This window comes from Ictalurus furcatus, chromosome 18 (genome assembly GCF_023375685.1).
Source record: "Ictalurus furcatus strain D&B chromosome 18, Billie_1.0, whole genome shotgun sequence".
Classification (NCBI taxonomy): Eukaryota; Metazoa; Chordata; class Actinopteri; order Siluriformes; family Ictaluridae; genus Ictalurus; species Ictalurus furcatus.
This window is the reverse complement of record NC_071272.1, coordinates 3,211,719-3,233,263: the sequence shown is the minus strand read 5'-3', so window position 1 is coordinate 3,233,263 and position 21,545 is coordinate 3,211,719. Positions and strand designations below refer to the sequence as shown.

General features: G+C 42.2%; 1 protein-coding gene across 1 annotated transcript; it reads left to right on the top strand.

The window, feature by feature from the left end:
• The first annotated feature begins 583 nt into the window (after window positions 1-583).
• npdc1a (neural proliferation, differentiation and control, 1a) lies at window positions 584-20,062 on the top strand. Its single transcript, XM_053648368.1, has 8 exons — window positions 584-866; window positions 14,982-15,074; window positions 15,165-15,350; window positions 15,663-15,729; window positions 16,638-16,722; window positions 16,900-16,979; window positions 17,715-17,814; window positions 19,526-20,062. The coding sequence occupies exons 1-8, from the start codon at window positions 776-778 to the stop codon at window positions 19,595-19,597; spliced, it is 774 nt and encodes a 257-aa protein (XP_053504343.1). The 5' UTR covers window positions 584-775; the 3' UTR covers window positions 19,598-20,062.
• Window positions 20,063-21,545: the final 1,483 nt, after the last annotated feature.

The window sequence follows — 21,545 nt, the reverse complement described above, 5'->3', positions numbered from 1 at the left end:
GCTGAAGTACAGAATGATGTCATCGAAACGGTCGATCCGTACCGGTGATGGAGTAGAAAGAGACTAAATTCTGAATGAATACATCTATCTAAATGCGAGTTTTGTCGTTGTTTCGGTGCACACTAGCTTACAGATAAACTTACAGCTATCATACTCATACTAAAAGCCATAAAAACTTCCATTTTGATTTCATGCGAACTTCAACAGCAACCTGCACTTTGCATTAGCATCATTTCCCCACCCACCTCACCTGAGGACACGCCCCTTCCAGCGTCACTGCGTCATCGCCTTACGTATCCCGCCTCCTAAAACCTCACATACTAGTTTTTACAAATGTTTGGTTTTCTACGGAGAATTTAACTGTCGCCATGCTCAGTGTAATTCCCAGGCTTATGTATCGAAATGATAGGGGTGGGAAACGCAATACTGTCCAAACTTTTGGAAATGCTATACTTTTTAGCATTCGAGCTGGTATGATTTGAATGAAAGGCTATAGTACGTAAGCTGAGTACTATTTAGTACGCTAGTATGCAGAGTGGGATCTCCCCACCCGTTAATAAACATTAGCCCCGCCCACCAGGTCCCTGCTATCTTTAGAACGGTTAACAGCGATTTAGACTGGCTCAGAGTGACGGGTTTAACACCGTTACCGTTTCATACCAGGAGCTTTCTCCGTCTGTGTCACTCTGAAGTGCGGTTCAGCTTGAGGAGGATAGCGCAATGACACCTCTCGGCTCTTTTCTGCTTCCTTTAACGTGAGAAGTGGGACTCGAGGATGCTGCTCCTTCTCTCCAGCCGGACGGAGCGGCTTTATGTCGCGCTGCTGCTCGGCGTCGTTGTCGCCGCTGTTAGCGCTAGTATGCCCGGTAAGCTCACTGTCCTTTCCCCTCACCCACATATGGGATGTTTTGGACGAGTTTACTTCAAATAAAAAAATTTTCTTCCCTTTTCACGATAATATTGCTTGTTTGGAGCTGAAAAAATGTAAAGAAATAGTTTGGTTAAAATGAACAATTCATGAAACTGTTTACTTCGAATACATTTAATCCGTTCTTTTCAGGAGAAAGTAGCTAGTCCACGCTCTAAGTTGGTAGAAGTCTCCAGATGACGTCATAAATGAATTTAGTCATGGCCCTACAAACTTTCTGTGTTTACAAAGTGAATGTTTGGGAGTTAAAAAAAACAAAAACAAACAGATGGTGTTATTTAATTTTCTTTATACCACAGCGCTGTTGAATGCTCGAATCTGATTGGTCAGAAGGTGTGTGTTATTGTATACCGGAGCTTTCCGGACAGTAGTTCCGGCTGTAACGCAAACGGTTTATATTCCTGCGCTCGTTCCAGTACGTTCTTGTTTCTATAGTAACGACTCGTACACGTGGGGCTTGTACAGTGGAACATTCCACATAATCTAAGACTAATCGTAAACAGCACTTTTTATTTTTATTATTTTTTTAAATTATATAAATACGTCGTTATTTAACAAAGTCATTCTTACAATGGTTGAAGTGGTGACATCTTTATGTTAAAGAACATCTATTATGGTTTTTCAAATATTATCTTTCGTGTAGTGTGTGTTAGAGCTGTTTCAAAAATCACGGCAAACGTAGTTATCGACTCCCAAAAGAAGGAACCGATTCTGATCAGCGGAAACGAGTCGTTAGTGATTCCAGACTTACTTCCTGTACTAACCTACGTAGGTTTGTAACAGAAAAAAACCCCGCCTCTGGTCTTCTGAAAGTCGTTATGGTAGTGGGCGTTTCCTTTTTCGACACACGCTGTAGACCAATCACAACAGACTAGGACATCTGACCAATCAGTGCAGAGTATGTGCTCTGAAAGGAGGAGTTTAGAACGGATCATTTAACGAGTCGTTTGTGACACTGGAGGGGGAAAAAAGATAATGCTGCAGTTTAAATTATGAGCACGTTAAAGTGTTTTTTGACCTTGCATGCATTTAAATCTATTGGATGAGACCTTTTTAAAAGGAAATTAGCCACGTTTCAAAAAGCGTAATAGGTGCTCTTTAAAAGGCATCGATTTGACCTTTATGGAAGGAGTCTTGGTTGTAAGCGCTTTCCAGTTTCTCAGTAAAAAAGACCGGCTGCGTGTTTAGAGCGAGAGAGAGCGCGATCCATCCGAGCGAGAGATTGACGTCACGTGATGCGGCAATGATGATGCGGCAATACCGCGCTAATTTAGAAAAATTGAAAGCTCCCGATAAAGTGTGAGATGTCGTGTATTAATAAATTAAACAGCGTAATTGTTATCTAAGCGATGTAGTATAAGCAATCCAGACCGTGCTGTTATACGGGGAAAACAAAAGCACTTTATGGTGGTGTTGGCACCCCATGGCGTGCATTATTTTTGTATGACAGCACGGTCTGTCGTGTGTTCTTCCTTACATAAGAGCAGGTCGGGCAGTAGTGCCAGCTGCAAGGGTTTTATTAATGTTCCTGGTTCAATATATTATCATCTTACACAGCGACTTGTATGGCAGACGCATACTGGCATACACTGGGCATGGAACAGAGCAACCAGACTAAGAAACCCAACCTCGAGGCAAAAGAACAACCGAGACAACTTAGGTCAAAGTTCTTCCTTGGACAAATTGAGTTACATATTTCACGTCTGTTCCTATAGTACGTTTTGGACTTCGTATAATCAGTGACCAGTTGCTCCGGATTAAGAGCCGAGAGATTATCCCGAGCTGCTCTGTATTTCATCGCTTCCTGTTTCGGCTTGTTTGTAAATTACTTTTTTTTTTTTTAATGCACCCTCCCTCTTAATCTTCAGAAGCTTTACCAGCCGGATTTTTTTTCTCTCTCTCTCGAGCCTCTGCTCCATCTGTCTACATCTGCATTCCTCGTCTCGTGATCGAGAGCCACCGAATTGTACTGCGATTAGGTTAACCTTAATAAGAAGAAATCCTTTGCGCTTTAGGGCAGACGAAATGTTCCTCCTGTCGGAGCCGATATGCCGTTTATCTTTGTTGAATGTTTTTGGAACGTTTAAGGTTTCAGAAGCTGCAGTGACATGATACTTTGTCCAAATGTGAAAGCAGGGTCGACCTTGGCGACGATTAGTCATAACGTACATTCGTTTTTCATGTTATTTAAAATGATCTTGGATGCATGAAGGACAAAAAAAAACCACTCCACCAACATTTTTAATTTGGCCCATTCGTATCTAAAATACCACTTTGTTACTCTTGGCAGTTTTGAGCCACTTCTGAAGCACTCTTAAATACTCACTTATTTAAGAATCGCCACGATCACCATTAAATTCGCCGAGAAATGGCACGAGAGCCCTGATTCGATTGTGTACTTTGACCTGTTTTCTCAAAGGAAGTCAGCATGACTGCATGTGGAAGTGCTTGACGCCAGCTTTGAGAACTGGCTAAATATGAAGCTCGGCAAAAACGGTTCTAACGAGAGATTTGGAGGATTTCTCATTGCCGCCGCCACCCACGTGAGATGATGTGTGTGTGTGTGAATTTTGGAGTTATGCAATAGATATTTCCGCCAAGGTTGACCGTCAGCGGCGCCGGTGGTGATGGAGAGCTGCAGGGTCATCACCAGGAGGCACGCGACACATCTGAGTGGTGGATACGATGACGTTACTTTATTCTTACGGATGGATAAGACCTGAGCGTAAAGACAGTATGAAGTTCTTGATCAGTCTGAGGTACATTCCTGCAAGATTAGCGTGAGACATTGCAAGATTAGCGTGAGACATTGAGGTTCCCTTTGCGCTTAGCACGTTCACCTCGTACCTCCAGGGTTTGAGTCCCACCGCCGTTCTGCATGCGTGGAGTTTGCATGCTCTCCCCGTGCTTTGGGGGTTTCCTCCGGGTTCTCCGGTTTCCTCCCCCAGTCCAAAGACATGCACTGTAGGCTGATTGGCATTTCCAAATTGTCCATAGTGTGTGTGAATGGATGTGATTGTGCCCTGCGATGGTTTGGCACCCCGTCCGAGGTGTCCCCTGATTTATGCTCCGTGTGACCCTGTGTAGGATTAAGCGATACAGAAACTAGATGGATGGATGGATGGAAGAATATCTCCAAAAGTTAGTTTTTCGCTAGACGTACTACAGTATTGGTGTCGATAGCAATAAGGGACAGATACAAAAAGCTCTGAAGCAGCGATTTTGATTTCAAGCCCAAAATTGTTTGTTTATTCCTCCAGTTTTTAGGCCTAGGAGTATTGGAGTCGATTTCCTGAATCCTAAGAATTTAACTTTGAGCCGTTTTTTTAATTCTACTTGGCTAAATCGTTCAGTTTTGTGTTGTACCAATACACTTCTGGACGGTTTTGATTAGGTTTTGATATGAAACTTTGGCATGTTGGTGTCACACGGGCATGTGCTAATCTGTAGAAATGGGTTCTTGTTGTTTAGGACTGTAAAGTAAATCCCTATGGATTGTCCCACCGCTGTTCTTGTTGATCCGTAAGCTTAGTTAATCCTCTCCAGCCCTAAACGGTCCTGGAAGCCCTGACTCACCGGCGAGTTTGTAAGGTGGGATAATGAATAACCTATTTGCTATTTCCATGCAAATGTTAAATGGAAAAAGTTAAGCTGTGAGAGGGGGGGGGGGGTGGAAAGGAAAAGTCAGCACTTCGTCGTACTGCCGATAAAGCCTGCGGCGTGAGACGAGAACAGGTGTCTCCTGATCCGTCCGTACCTGCTGCTCTGCTGTACTGCCCACGCTTTCTATGTATTGTAGTTAATTTTTTCCATTTTTTTTTTTTTAAACACTCCCACATGAACACTGAGCTCCATTCCAGCCATGTTCAAACATTTAAACGATGCACATCAAACATCCATCCGGGTGTCACCGCATTGCTGAGTACACACGGTTTTATAAGTTCATTGCACGCTGTTCTGTTGATCTTTTCTGGAGGAACACCTCTAAGGTAAACCCGATGTCAGACCGGATCGTCTGAGACGAGCTGAGACATATGGTAGGCTCCTGGATTGTCGTCATTCGAGTCTCTTTCGACGCAGTAACGAAGCGGCACCATTTTTGCGCTTGTTAAGATTAATCTAATTCTTCGTTTTCTTTTCTTTTCCTTTATAATAGGACCTTGCTATGAGTTTGGGTGAAATGTTGAAAGGTCAAACGTTTTAATGAAGCAGAATATAAATATTCAAACGATCTTGCAAATGGCTTGCCATATGTCAGTTACTTGTAGACACGTTTGGACGCCCTGAATAAGTCATTAATGTTCTTGGCATGAACGGTGCCTTTTATTTGAAGTTGCATTGTTTTTACGTGGCGGGGAAATGATCTGGTTACTGATCGTTTCCTCATTTTATTTGCTTATTTATTTATTTTATAAACCGTATTGACGCACAATGGTATTATGCCATGTTCACACTCTCATTCACGTTCAACAGGGTTGTAGGTTATAGAGTTTTATAACAGCATCATGTCCTACCTTAAGCAGAAAGGTGTTTTGTTTATAATCAAGCATGACGACAAAAAATGCGACAATAACAACAAAAAATTGTGAATTTGTGACTCTGACAGCCCTGGATGATGGGGTAGAGAATTACTACAAAGGAGGCAGTAGACCAAGATGTTCATTTTCCAATGCTATGCTTTTCGGCGCACTCAAGTGTAAACACACACACACACACACAAAAAAAAAAAAAAACAACCCCAAAACTGAACCCAATGGCTCTCAGGTGGTGCAATAGAATTGTTCGCCCTAAAATCAGGAGATTAAAAGCTCAAATCTTAATGATGCGAGAGCCGTCTGTGGCCGGGACCCTAGGAAGCAAAATGGGTCGTCCTTATGTATTCAGAAGAGAGCAGATCGGACTGTTCTCGAGGGTGTTGCGCTGCCCCGTGACCTAGCAGGAGCAGCAGCTTGAAAAGATGTGGTTTGCTGGCTTCACATGTCTTGGAGGAAACGCGTGTTCGTCTTTATCCTCCCTGGGTGGTAGCTGCCGTGTGATTGGGGAGAGCTGGGTGGGAATTGGCAGGCGAGCAAATCGGGGACAAAAACCGTATCACGATGACGTGACCTGGTCAGAGCACGTACGGTCAGTTCTGTCTCTCTCTGGGGTCTGACTGAGAGAGAAAGAAGCACATAAATCGCCTGATGTAAAGCATATACAGGTGTAGACGATCACTCATTACCCGCTCTGTCTCCACAACTCGCCCTCCACTTCACAGCCAGTACTTGCCACCGTAAACTACACCTAGTGGTGTGGCAGTAAGTATGTTGACCGATGGTAGATGTTTAAAGCTGAGGAGAGTAGTAGCTAGTTGTTCAGCGACAATGTCATCCATAAAAAGTCTCTAAATACCGAGTCCTTAAAGAAGCAGTTTGATCGACTTGAAAGAGAAGACACATCATGTGACCATCAGAATCATGTAGAATATGATAGGAAAGGGAAACGATGTCCTTGTATGTCCGGTCAATAAAATAGTTTCACTGTTTGGAAGCTACTTGATTAAACTTTTCCACCTTTCGATGGAAAAACAAAAGCATGTCACCATGGTCTTCCATCTACCAATCAACCATTTACACTGTATGGCCAATAGTTTGTGGACACCTTGTGGATTTTTGATTTAGTACCCCATTTGCTGTAATAAACAACCCCCACTCTTCTGGGAAGACTTTCCACTAGATCTTGGAGCGTGTGTTTGGGGATTTGGCCATTCAGCTACAAGAGCACAGTCGACATTCCAGTCCATCCCAAAAGTGTTCAGTAGGGTTGAGCTCACGCTTCTGTTGTCACTGTCGAGCCCCCTCGAGTTCTTCCACTCCAACCGTGGCAAACCATATCCCAGGGGCATCGTCATGCTGGAACATGTTCGGGCCCATTGGTTCCATTGAAGGTAAATTGTAATGTTCCAGCGTACAAAGACATCCTCTAGGGTTGTGTGCTTCCAACTTTATGGCAACAGAGTGGGGAAGAACTTGGTGTGATGGTCAGGTGTCCACAAACTTGTGGCCATATAGTTGTATCTGTAGTTCAGGTTTTAGAAACACAACAATGTGAGGCGGGGGGGGGGGGGGGATGTTGCATGAGAAACACAGCACTTAGGATTTCCCAGAAGGAACGAAGTAGTCAAAGGTTTCTGGCACACGGAGAAAAGGAGTGGGTGAACCAAGCCTGTGTGATCTAAAACTGGTTCCCTTTGTTTACAGACAGGAGCTGTTTTTTAAGCAGCAGTAGCAAAGAGATAAGATGCTACCGGAGCTGGCCTTGCCCTTTACGTCCTTGCCTTTTTTCTTTTTTTTTTCACATTCTCGTACCGTGATAGTTGGTCTGATTTCCTCATCGGAATCAGAAGAAGGACAAAAACAAAAGCATTTAATGCTAAACGTTATTTTTGATTGTACAGGCTATGTGGGTGTTTTAATTTTCCTGATGTTCTTTGACACCCCCTCAGAAGATTAATTCCCAGAAGATTAATGATTTCTATCTTGGTCATTTATTGATGAACGAGTTTGAGTGAGGGACAAATTGTGCAAAATGAACCGGCGAATTGTTTTGCTTATTAACTCCGGGATCAGAGCCACCTCCTCTTCAAATTTACCATCAGCACATACGCAAACATAACGATAATGCTGTGCGAGAAACGTGACATTGAAAAACACAGTAACACGGTGACCCAGAAATGATAAAACGCTTTAAGATTACACATTTAAACCTCTGTACATTTCGTTCATTTGTTTGTCTTGAGTAAGTGCCTTATCCTGGTCGGGGTCGCCGTGAATCCGGAGACTATGCCGGGAACACTGGGAACAAGGCAGGAGTGTACGCCCTTGGTGAGGCGGCACACACACACGCACACATTCATACACTCATTCACATTTCTGGGCAGTGGGAGGAAACCGAAGAACCCAGAGGAAACACATGGGACCATTGGGGGGAGATGCAAGCCTCCACACAGACAGTAACCGGAGTTTGAACCACAGACCCTGGAGCTGTGAGTCCTAGCTCTGTACAGTATCATCCATCCATTTTCTGTACTGTTTCTGGATCGTGGGGAGTCTGGATCCTATCCCAGGGGACTTGGGGCACAAGGCGGGGGATACCCCCATCGCGCACACACTCACACACCCTTCGACACACAACGAACAATTTAAAGATGGCAGTGGATGTCTTTGGGCTAGGGAAGGAAACCGGAGTACCTGGAAGAAACCCTCCAAGATTCAATTCTCGGAGGCGAGAATCGAACCCCCAACCCCAGAGGTGCGAGTCAAACGGGCTAGCCACTAAGCCACTGCACTGGACAGGAGGACATTACTATGACAGACTGACTAAGAGTAAGAGCGTGTTCGTGTGATGTACAGCCCGCTAGGCTTCCCACCTCCAGCCGGGTGAGCCATGTGCCATCGTGTGCCAGTGTGAAGATGATGTCAAGTTGTTGGCATACATGCCTCCGGAACCAAGCTGTGCGCCTAAATCCGAAAAGGTTCTGGCTTTCTTTCGCTGACCTTCGGAGCGATCCGGTCGTCACTGATTACTCGCGTGTCCGCTGCCCACACAGCATCGATGCTGCACGACCCCATCTGTCTCTCAGTCACGCGGGCAGCTATAGTTCCTCCTCGGATAATTTAGATCGCAGCACCCCTGCGATAGAGAGAGCAAAAGAGAGACCCGTTTGATGCTTTATGATGCTGCGGTGGCATAACATTAACCGGGTCACTCGGGTCTCATCTTCAAAAGTACCGATAACTCCAACTACATAGGAGTCAAACCCATTTTAGGTAACAAGACCCCCCCCCCCCAAAAAAAAAATCAATTTAGTAGACCAATTAAAAACATCAACACCTCCTCTAATCGGCATTTATGTGGGTTCATTCTAGTATTAAAAAAACCCGAACGTTTTCCAGATGATTCCGATATAAGATTAGGATCACCGTACTAATACTAGGTAGGATCTGCTTTGCTCACCGAGCAGCCTCAATGCCTCATCGAATGGATTCCACAGGGTGTTGGAACTATTCCTTTGAGATTCCAGTCCATATTGACATGATTTGTCATGCAGATTGGTCGGCTGAACATCTCCCATTCTATCGCGTTCCAAATGTGCTCTACTGAATTCAGATCTCATGAGTACAGAGAACTCGCTGTTATATTCACGGTCTTAGCCAACTTTCTGACACGGTACGTTATCGTGCTGGAATATTACGGTGCTCGGATAGGTTGTGGCATAAATTAAACGATGCTTAATCGGTATTAAGGGGTCCAGTGTGTGTGCCATGAAAACATTCCCCACACCGTTACACCACCACCACCAGTCTGTTTACTGTTTACACAAGGCAGGTCGGATCCATGGATTCATGCTGTCGACGCCCATTTCGGACCCCACCAATGGCGATTCATCAGACCAGGTGATGTTTTTTTGCAATCTTTAGATGATTTTAACTTTTAATCTTCCGTGCTGATTTATAGTGAACTTCTGCTATTGGGTTCGCTTACACAAATACGAGTGCAGTAACGCTGAAGCTGTGGTCGAAGACGCCTTGTGTTTAATGACGTTATTTTATTTTTCTGGTGGTAAACAACAAAAGCTCAGTCTGCACCAACAACAGGGAGATATCAGTGAAGGGAAACGAAGAAATATTCCGTTTGAACCACCTGTTCCTGTGCCAGTAATCATTAACTAAGCACATTCCAGCACAGACGGGCAAAGATCAAGCTAAAAAGTAGAAAAGCACTTGTGGAAAATATCTTCTAAATATTGGTGGTACAGTGGTACAGTGTTGAAAGATCCCAAGGCCAGGAAATTGTCCCATTGTGAGAGTTTCCTGTCTTTCCTTCCCTACAGGAAGTCCATCACCGACTATAAGCAACGTGGGCAAGAACTGAAAGATAAGATATATAAATATTTAATACCGTCTCCAAAGTTATCAGATGTTCAGACCATCAGTAGTGAATTTGCGCCCCAGTGCTTTCCGTCTTTTCTCTCACGTCCGCGTCTCATCAACCTGCCGAGAAACTTCTTTTACTACCGAGGTTAAAATCAGGACGATTCACCGCACAACCTGGTCAAAACCATGAAAAATAGCAATTTGCCATCGACATGTATATGCGCACTGGTCCTTATGAGACTTCTGACGAGGAAATCAGTCATACTGTTGCACGATAATTACGTGGTGGGGGGAAAAAGCACAAGGAAATGAATGATAAAAATAAAAAAGGCTCCAATAGCATTTAATTTCCTTTTCTGCAATTGTTTGCAGAGCAGTTCTGTCTGTAAACAAAAGCGCTCCATTTTCAAGTCACATGGATGACTGAGCACAGTCGGTTTACCCACCCACTCCTTCTTTTCTAAATCTCCATTAAAAAGTCTAAACCTGCCCGCCGATCTCCTCCTCGTCAGGGTTCTTTGTTTTCCAGAACCTGCGCTGGCTGTATGACGGAGACGTACAAAGCATTATGTGCTATATACTGCTATGTGTCCTTGTTGGAAAATCTTGGTATTGAAATGTTGCATATCTGGCGGTTATACAGGCTTTCTTAGTTACGTCAGTCATAAAATAGCATTTTCAGGGTTGAGTTTTTTTTGTTGTTGTTTTTTTTTCTCCAAAGAATATTGACTCGGACTCGTACTCAACCGCCACTACAAGAGAAGGAATGTCTTGGGTGTTCGAGTCAGTACTGGGCTTTATTAAAGACCGTCTTCTTCGTAAGATTAACTCTACCAGGGATATTAGCGTAATAGACACCTATCAGCCATAACATTAAAACCGCCTGTCTAATATCGTGCCAACAAAACGGCTCTGACCCGGCGAGGCACATGACGGACTCCACAAGAGCTCTGAAGGTGTGCTGTGGTATCTGGCACCAAGACGTTAGCAGCAGATCCTTTAAGTTCTGTAAGTTGCGATGTGAGGCCTCTATGGATCGGACTTGTTTACCCAGGACATCCGACAGATGCTCTGTCGGATTGAGTTCTGGGGAATCCGGAGGCCGAGTCAACACCTTGGACTCTTTGTCAAGTTCCTCAAACCGTTCCGGACAATTTTTGCAGTGTGGCACGCTGCTTCGCTCGACATGCACGTCACTGAGAGCTTGGTCGTCCATCACCCTGTCACCGGTCCACCGGTTGTCCTTCCTTGGACCACTTTTAGTAAGCATTAACCACTGCATACCAGGAGCAGCCCTCAAGACCTGCTGTTTTGAAGACGCTCTAACCCAGTCATCCAGCCATCACAATTTGGCCCTTGTCGAAATCTCTAAGATCCTTACACTTGTCCATTTTTTTTTTTTTTTCCTGCACAACTTCGAGAGCTGACTGTTCACTTGCTGCCTAATAAATATATCCCACCCCTTGATAGGTGCCACGGTAACGAGATAATCATTGTTATTCACGCCAGCTCTCAGTGGTTTTAATGTTATGACTGATCAGTATAAGCATTTCTAAGTGAAATTCTTTTGAGTACGGTTAAAATTTGTGTAGTTTGCTCAATGTGTTCAAACAGTGCCACGAACCGTTTCCATGTTGCCAGGTTAGGTCAGATAAAAATTGGTTTACACGGTTGAAATGCCTTTCGTGCGTCAGGATTGTCGACTACCTATCTTCTTTTTTACAGACTTATTAACAGGCTTTTCTGTACGTGTGTCTCCTGGCATAGTGAAACCCTGCCCCGAGCACGTCGGCTGTGCCAGAGTGGGCCGTCAGTTCTGCGAGCCTGGTTCCTCTCGCCGCGGCCCGTGTGTATCGTCATTGCAGGAGGACGAAGAAGGCCACTGTGTAGCTCCAAACAGCCATCATTCTCATCGCAGTACGCACCCATCAGAAACACTTGCGTATGCAGAGAACACCTTAGACACACACTGAGTAAAAGAAACGTCCTGGCCTGCAGCTACTTTTAGCTTATTATCTACATATTGGCAGACGCATTCAGAGTATTGAGGAAGCAGATTATTGCAGGGGAATACGTTTACCACAAGGGTGCAGTCTTGCTCATCTTCACTAAACCCTTGTTTCACAGATGTTTTTCGAATCAAGGTACGTAGCAAATGTTCCGAATAACCACGTACGAGTCAATCAACATCCTATCACTTCTCTACAATTTTTTTATTATTATTATAAATAAATAAATATATTGGTGATTTAGGGACATGTAGGCTTTTCTAGCATTACATTACAGCTCACACAAAAACCTGAAGATCGGACGCTAAACGGAATCCGCCACGTCTTCCCTTTCGGAGTAGATTGAGATGGGACGGAGTGATGGGGCTTTTGGGAGTGTATATAAATATATAATAAAAATAAAAAAGAAGAAGAAAGACTGACAGGCGGCCCGTGTAAACGCAAATAAGCCACCCAACCCGGACTGCGTTTTTCCAAACAGGTTTTCTCAGCCACATGATGCACGTTTCCTGATGCAATGGTTTAAACAATGATTTTTTAAAAATTATTTATTATTATTATGATCTAAATATTTTCCAGTTTATTTGTATTAGTACGAAATAAAACGAATCGATCATTGGCCCTACATTGCATTCATTTTGATTTAAGGTTAGATCTTATCAGTGAACTGACTCAGTAGTACAGTTTAGGTTCAACTGAACCTGGCTAGAGGTGTTCCCGAATGGGGTTTTCTTAGTGACCAATAGAGGGCGCTGTACATCTATTGTATATTGATCTAATTGTTGGGAAGTGTGCTTTAGTGGAAGTCAGTGAAGTGATTTTTATTTTAAAAGTTCATGTTGGGGTTTTTTGTTTGTTTGTTTGTTTTGCACACCAGCATCATGTCACATGACTTGGTTCTGTAAAAACGCACCCCTTTACATCCTGCTGTTTGTTTGTTTTTTAATATCATGGGCCGCATCTAATTTTCATTTGTGCGCATATACGAAGCGCAAACTCTACAGAGATCCATAAAATTCGGATGGATGGCTAGAGACAAGGCAACATATTTCTGCAGTAATAATACCGTACAACACCAGCATGGGGGAAATGGACAAAAGCTGTTTGTTCTCTCTCTGACTGTCTCATGTCATGTATTCTAATTACATCTTGGGAAAACCACAACTTCTCTCACATCCTATGTACTGTATTATCTCTGTACATATGCTGATCTTGCCATTTCCGTTCATGTGATAAAAATGTAGCATGCAAAATATGTCTATGTTTGATTGTGAGCGTTTGCGGTGTTCAGAGGCGACTTTTGTTACGCTTCAGCATCTCTCTATAACGTGTCCTTGTTGTTTATAGTTTGTCTGAAGGACCGATCATCACTGCACACTTCCGTCATTAGCAGCATGTACTCGCCCTTCCTGCTTCATTTCACTCCCATGAGGTACAGATGGCACGGCCCGCCTCCTTTGACACCTGCTGAGGAGTGCACTATACAGCCTTGATGGAGGGGGGTCATAGTCACAAAGCAGACAGTGAAAGTGCCGTGGCACCATATCAGGCATGTTCTAAGAGCCAGCTGTCTATCCTTCTGGAGAACAGAGCAACCAGCCATCTTCATTTCAGATTACGGGGTCGGCACAGGCCAGCATTTTGCTGTAAATGCAAGTGTGCGTGAAAGATTTTATCTTTTAAAACGGTTCATTTTCTGAGAATCATCATATCAGGCGTGTAATACAGGGAACCGTACACGCTTGTTTTCGGCCACTGTCTTATTTAAGGTTCTGACCTGGAAAGAAAGTTCAAGATGGTGATATTGAAATCTCTAGAGCCAGAGGGGGTGGTGGTGGTGGTTGTGTGAAGGTCTTCACCCCCCCTGCGGTGACCCTCTGCTTGGCCACACACACTCTCCTGCTGGTTGCCAGGAGGGGATCTTCCATAGTCTTGGAATGCAGCTTACTGTCTGGCCAACAGTACCATTAAATGATGCGCTTCTTTTGTTTCCTTTTCACAGCGTCTCAAACAAACAGCACGCCGGCACACTCGTACTCCCCTGGGACACACAGTAGCACACACTCCATCCCTAAGGCTTACACATTTTCTCTTTTAGTCTTGACAGATTGTCACACCAATGCGTAAGAGATCTTGCATCATCCCGTTACAGCCAGATTACTCGCGCTTCTCAAAAATGATGCTGAGAAGAAAGTCGGCGTGTCGAAGTGAGAGGTTTTCCATGCCATGTCACATGTAAGGATGGGTGGTATGGGCCAAATAAGAGAGAAGTCATTTATTTATTTATTTATTTACTCGTAGTAAATTCTTCCAGATTGGGGTTTCTGCTGTAAAGATCTAAGACATTGGCACACATGAAAAGAAGATAAACAAGGATACAATCAGTATTAAAAATCCATCAGATAGAACAACACTAATGAAGACATTTGCGATGTAATGTGAAAATGTGGTGGCCTGGGAAAACCCATCAGATGTTGCAGTTGTTAGATTCTCGTCTGGGGGAAAAAAAAAAAAAAAAAAAAAAAGGTTTTGGAGTAAATTTTGTTTACAGTAAAATATAAGAAGCTTTGATACGGTTTCTTTAAGAAAACATGAATATATTTCACCAAAACAACATGAAAATGTGGCTTCTTTTTTTAACTTCACCTAGGCTTTCTTTCTGCCGAGATCGTGAACAGAGCGGGGGGGGGACAATCGGTTCGCTTAAAGATGAAGAAAACCATCCTAGTAAAGTGTGATAGAATCTCAAAATGTCCGTGATGCTCCTTCACCCCGGTTGGAGTGAAATCTTTCGATGCAGTTTTCTCCATTTATCCCTTTCAGGGTTAGCCAGGCTTTTAAATCGCTACACGGGGTTACGTCCTATGTGTTTCGGTTTAGGAAAGGTTGTAGTTCATGCTCTGAGCTTCATCTGAGCTCGGCAGGAAGGTACGACTATACGGTATGTAAAAACATTTACACTTTAAAGTTAAATTGTCAAAGGGTGTTCTGTTGGCCGTTTTCCAGAAACATCCGGAAATTATTTTACCCGGCCCTAATAATTCTCTTTTTTTTATTTTTTTTTATTTCCTGTTCATTGTTTGAAGAGTGAAAGTGACTTCGGGATGCTTTTTGCTTTGTTGTCCTTAGGTAAAGACACGTCCCTCCCTGATCTCGATGAACAAATCGACTACCTGTCTTCAGTCATCGCCAAGCAGGACGTCTCGGATGTCCGGCAGTCAGGTTCGAGGTTTCGCCCCTTTCAATCGATATATCTGTTATCGTTTTACAAACCGATCGCCGCGTTATTCGCCGTCATCTGTTCTTTCGCAGGCTCTTCCGAGTCACAGAGTCAGCCCGTGCCGAAGAGCGCGTCTCACTCGAGTACAGTAAAAGCAGTGACACACAGTCCTTCCACCACGACCCAGCGCACCTCCAAACCCCCTGTGGCTCAGACGAAGGCTCCGGGCCGTGGCAAACACATCAGCCCGACCTTTCTAGAAGACGGCCTGATCGTTCGTACGTATCCGCATCCGCCTCTCGTAGCTGAATACTTACCACCGTAAGCCACGGTATTCGAGGTAGCAGGGCTTCATCATATACTTATTTATAGATCCTGGTTAAAGGTATAGATAAAGTCTTCCTATATAAAGTCACTTTAATGTGTATAGTAATGTACATGGAATTTTTTTTTTTTTATGGTTTACAAGTATGTATTCTGAAGTACTTTATAGAGTTTGGCATCACATAGCACACGCCTCAGTGTTTTGTTTTCTGTTTTGTTTTTTTTGCCGCACACTCATTTCATGGCTCTACTCTGTGTGTGAGTAGTCATGATGTCCGCGTTCATCGTTTTGGGGACTGTGGCTCTCATCATGGCTGCTGTCTGTTGGTTTCGGTAAGATCTAACACACATTCTGTGCAATGCAAATGCATTTGTTCCCTTTTGTTTTTTCCTTTTTGTATTTTGATTCAGACTCTTGACCATGTGACACAGGCTATGTGTTTTTTTAATGACAAGTAGTAGGACTGGGTGATGCCGTTGATTTTAGACATAATTGTGTTTATTACATTTTTTTTTAATCATCGTCTTCGTAGGCGTTAAAGAAGATTATCAAAGTCAGTTCACCAAGTTGTGTTTATTTCACTACTGTTTGTAAGTGAAATTATATCGTGATGCACATTGTGCACCGTAGAAATGTCCTCAAGTATCGTGATACGATATTCGTGTCGTATCGCCCAGCCCTAACAAGTAGGAACTTTTTGAACATGGAGCACGTCTCTTTAACGCAGCCTTTATTAAATGTGTTTCCTATTGGGAACGTTAACATGTGGCGACATCTTCAAAAAACGAGAAAACCTCAAAGACTAAAAGGCTTTTAAAACAGCAAAAAAAAAAGTCCATGTGAATGAATAAATTAACTTTTTTTTTTTTTTTTTAAATAATGATTTTAATAATATTATTTAGACTTTTTGAAAACATGTCGGAATTCATAATGTAGTTGTTCAGATTTAGTTTTTTGCCTTGATGTGTAAATTTCCTGTAAACGCCTTTCGGAGGATTTATATATAATATTTATGCATGTTAACACATTATCACACACTAATATTCTCTCACTTTGGCTTTTACTCATAAGAAGTACCTTTTAATTGAACGCTATGCATTAACAGGTATATAAATAAATGGGAAGCTTGCCAATTTCAGTTAAATGATTTATCTTTAGAATTAAAGATCAAGTGATTTTTTTTTTTTTTTTTTTTTTTTTTTTTTTTTAATTATTTTTTTGATTTTTTTTGTCCCTGCAGGATTCAGAGGGAAAGCCATTTAACTCAGAAAGTGGATTACCCAGCGTTTCATGCAGCAGGAAGCAGCTCCGCTAGCATCGCCTCGGTAAGCAAACTTTACTCAGGAATGACATCACGTACTAATATAATTCAAGTGCATTATGATCTTCGAGTTTTTGCTTTAAAGCTAAAGTCAAAAAAATTTGCTCTGTAATTCCCTACACGAAAGCCCGAGCGTGCTGAATCGGTTTCCTCTTTCTTCCTCTTTGTGGTTTCGTTCCAGTCGGGGGACAAGAAGCTGGCTCACAGTGCTCAGATGTATCACTACCAACATCAGAAACAACAGATGCTCTCGATGGAAAAGTACACATCTTTGTAGCGTCGACATCCGAAAGCAGCACGTTGATCAGCTCTCACGTGATCTCGTTTATCAGTCATGCACTGTGGCTTTTATTAAGAACTAGGGGCGTCGAAACAACTTCATAAAAACTTGTTAAACACTTCTTTGCCTAATTAATTGAAACGCATTTGCTGAAACGTTTCGATCAAGCGAGTCCTGTTTCATCGTGTAGAAAAAGGGCTCTGAATGAATGCGTGTCATTTATGGGATATTTTATTTTCACATTTTAAAAAAAAAAAAAATTGTATTAGACACTATGGAGTTTGCATGTCCTCCCTCTGCTTCGGGGGGTTTCCTCCCCCAATCCAAAGACATGCATTTGGACCGGCTGATTGGCATTTCCAAATCGTCCTTAGTATGTGAATGGGTATGAGAGTGTGTGTGTGTGCAAATGTGCCCTGCGATGGATTGGCACCTTGTCCAGGGTGTCCCCGGACTCATGCCCCAAGCCCCTGGGATAGGCTCCAGGCTCCTCATATCTCTGTGTATTATAAGCGGTACAGAAAATGGACTGCTGGGTGGATGGATGGATGGATGGATTGATTACTACCATATGTCGTTAGCATACATAGTGAATTTGATTCAGAATTTGATGTGATTTTGGCAGAAACCTGACATCCCCAATCTGAACTTCCAGCTGTACTGTTTTCAAGCCATTTCAGACATTTTTTTTTCCCCCTCTGTGTGTTCATACCCAGACACAAAGTTGAACCTAAAGTGTCTGAACCTGGAGTTATATCAGATGAGGAAACCGAAGAAGGAGACTTCACTGTATACGAGTGTCCTGGACTCGCACCGGTAAGAAAATGAAAAAAAAAAAAGTGCCTAGTTTAGCTTTTGGCCAGGTGTGACTGTGAAGTGAAGCTCTGTCTGCTCACAGTGTGCAGTATTTAGGGAGGTGTCCCGTCTTTAAGGAAGCGCGCCTCTGCGGGATGTAATTCGGTGCGTGACTATCTCCGTGCAAACAGACTTCAGCATTCTGTTCCCTTGGTTTAGTTTAAGAAGAAGAACTTGTGCATGAAATCTGTTCCGCCTCAAAGTAATGGACCGTTACATGTTTGAGCTTCTCTCTTCTTTCCTTATCGGACATGTAGTACAATGTGTTTTCAGGTTTGTGAAAAGAAAGCTCTATATTCGGTATGAGCTGAAATAATATAAGTGTTCAAAAGGAACTGACACATAACTGTCAAAAAAAAACAAAAAACCCAAGGTTGGCAATGCCAACATGTACATGTCAGTAATTCGCTGGATAATCAGTTTCAGGGAAGGTGGGGGGTGGGGGGAGTACATGAGTCATTTAATAATCTGAGAATTATTTAAGAATCAGATTTCTTTCTCAAGGCTATTCGTTTAACTACATTTTCCCAGCGGTGATGTCAAGTTATTTATTTATTTATTTATTTATTTATTTATTTATTTTGTCTGGTGGCTGGAAATATAATTGCCTTGAGAGCCAACTCATTAGCAGCTAGTAACCTTAAGTGTATGCTCATGTGCATCTATGTGGAAAAACATAGATCGCCATAAAGACACGCAGCGATTAACCAGATTTATTTTTTTTTCCAGCTAAAACGCAAGTGTCATTACTACATTTCTTGACTTTTCATAGCATATTGTTTGTGACCATTTAAAAAATATTTTACCTGCTGCGAATTTAATTATGATTTAATTATTAGTGGTAGTAGTGGTGGTGGTGGTAGTGGTGGTAGTACATTACATTTACATTACATTTATTCACTTAGACGCTTTTATCCAAAGCGACTTACAAATGAGAAAAATACAAGCGAAATAGAGGTGATAGAGGTAATAGTGGTGGTGGTAGTAATAGGGGTGTTCGTAATAGTGGTGGTGGTAGTAATAGGGGTGTTAGTAATGGTAGTGGTGGTGGTAGTATTAGTGGTGATGGTGGTGGTGGTAGTATTAGTGGTGGTGGTAGTAATAGGGGCGTTAGTAATGGTAGTGGTGGTGGTAGTATTAGTGGTGATGGTGGTGGTAGTAATAGGGGTGTTAGTAATAGTAGTGGTGGTAGTATTAGTGGTGGTAGTATTAGTGGTGGTGGTGGTAGTAATAGGGGTGTTAGTAATAGTAGTGGTGGTAGTATTAGTGGTGGTAGTAGTGGTGGTGGTGGTAGTATTAGTGGTGGTGGTGGTAGTAATAGGGGTGTTAGTAATAGTAGTGGTGGTAGTATTAGTGGTGGTAGTAGTGGTGGTGGTAGTATTAGTGGTGATGGTGGTGGTAGTAATAGGGGTGTTAGTAATAGTAGTGGTGGTAGTATTAGTGGTGGTAGTAGTGGTGGTGGTGGTAGTATTAGTGGTGGTGGTGGTGGTGGTGGTAGTAATAGGGGTGTTAGTAATAGTAGTGGTGGTAGTATTAGTGGTGGTAGTGGTAGTAGTTGTGGTGGTGGTAGTAGTAGTGGTGGTGGTGGTAGTAGTAGTGCTGGTTTTAGCGGTAGCATTAATAATAATAATAATGCTCTGTTTATTTTCCACTGCTTTCCTGTTTTCTTTAGACTGGAGAGATGGAAGTGAAGAATCCACTGTTTGACGACTCTACTTTACAGAACGGAAGGAATCACAAGTGACGTGGATGCTTACACAGACACACACACTGCACAATAACATCCAGACGTTTCATTTTCATTCGAGAGAATATTCCTACCAAACCTGCACACTTTTAATACATTTAAAATAACTAAAAAATGCACACACCAACTCAACATATCCAACACTGGACAATGATTTGATGAAGACTCTTTTCTTAGCTTAGCTCCTCAGAATCAATCAAATAGGGAAGAACTATTCACACCCCAACCCTAAAGAGGATGAAGACTGGATGGAAATAAAAGCAAAGGTTGAAAACGAACTGTCCGTCTCAGTGCACTCTCAATGATCACTGTGCACCCAGACTACACAACCTACACAACTGCAACTCTCCACGGCTCTTCACTCTCCTCACCGTATCTGCGCGTCAGTCGATCATCCCTCGTTTATATTTGTCCAGCTTATGGAATTAGTTTTTCAGTGTCGTTTTTGTCTTTCTTGTAAAGCTACTTCATAAATCTTTCACTTATATTTTAAAAGAATGTGTTTTACACACACTACATTTATTTCATGAATATAACCTTTTCCAATGATGAGCTCGGATTTTTAGAAGGAAAAAAAAACACCCCACACTTTCGAGTTTTTATGTTGCTCGTCTGTGGTTGTGTAGCGCTCTTCTCATGTATGTATTTAAAGGCTTTGAATTTTTTTTCCTTCTATCTGTTTTTTTTTTTTTTTTCCTCCTTCTTCTTCTCTCTACTGCCGTCGTCCTGGTCTTGACAACCTCTCCTTTATACACTTGGCACGTTCGTCTCTTGATACGTAAGCTTCTATTCAGATAGAATAATCAGCAGACTTTTTGTGTATATAAGCGTCATTGAGGTGTCACGTACTCAAGTCACTTTAGTATAAATAAATAACCTTGTCAAAGAGGCCTTTTGTTTGTTTAAGCTGAAAGGCAAAGTCTGGCATGGGAACCGCGTCATCGACTAATCGCGAGCATCAAAGACGGAAATGTGTTTTCAAAACAGAATTATATATAAAAATGAAACTGAAAACAGTTTTAATGAGGTAAAAAAAAAAATTTTATTAAAAAATAAATAAATAAACCTTTATCAATTTTCAACATATGTACCGTATATTGTTTTGTTTTATTAGTAACCACTGCTGTCATGCTGTATGTATTTTTCTGCAGCTGTTTTTTCAAAATTTGCAACGCAATGTGCTGAGTTTATTTATTTAATTATTTTTTATTTATTATTTTTTTAACCAGTAGAATTGGTGAAATTGCAATGGTTTTGCACAGTATTTCAGAGTTATTCTTGTCGGTAAATGAGACCCTTTTAGCTGGACTCATGTTCGACGCACATGAATCGAAGAGGGCTTTGGCTGAATGCGTGTTGTGATGCGTCTCGACCCAAATCTGCGGGAAAACTTTGGTCATTTTTAAAAAAAATTCCAAGCTCCTCTGAATATTGCCGAGTTTGCGTGATTAAGGCAAATCTTTCAATGTTGAGCAAAAGATGCTTAACTGTTTTTTTTTGTTTGTTTGTTTGTTTGTTTTTAATCACATGCCTTCTCTGATCAGTTTAAGAAACTTTTTTTTTGCAGTCATAAAAGATTTCGGATAAACACATTTCTTTGTCTTGGCGTAAATCGTACTAAGATCTTAGATGCTCCGTTTATTCCCACTCCTGATTACAGTGCCATCGTCCCTATATCCTCTAATGTTTGAATGTTTGAGAGTCACATGGTAAGAAGACTAAATCTGTTTTTGCCATGTCGTTGACACTTCGTTTGATGCGTACCCAGCGGAAACCAAATGATGTCATGACCCTATTAACATGCCACCCAAGCTTCACCGAACTGTTCCGTGGCAACGAAGAACAGAAAAAGAAAAACATCTGACTGTATGGTGATTTTTCAGTAAATAGACATTTTATATAACGTTTATGGAAGGAGTCTCCAGTGTTAGCACTTTGTAACAGG

Bases quoted from the DNA above. Each gene is read 5' to 3' on its own strand.
- npdc1a (XM_053648368.1), top strand. From the start codon at position 776: ATGCTGCTCCTTCTCTCCAGCCGGACGGAGCGGCTTTATGTCGCGCTG. The intron at 867-14,981 runs GTAAGCTCACTG...TGTTGTCCTTAG, and splicing joins TGTTAGCGCTAGTATGCCCG to GTAAAGACACGTCCCTCCCT. The intron at 16,980-17,714 runs GTACACATCTTT...GTTCATACCCAG, and splicing joins CAGATGCTCTCGATGGAAAA to ACACAAAGTTGAACCTAAAG.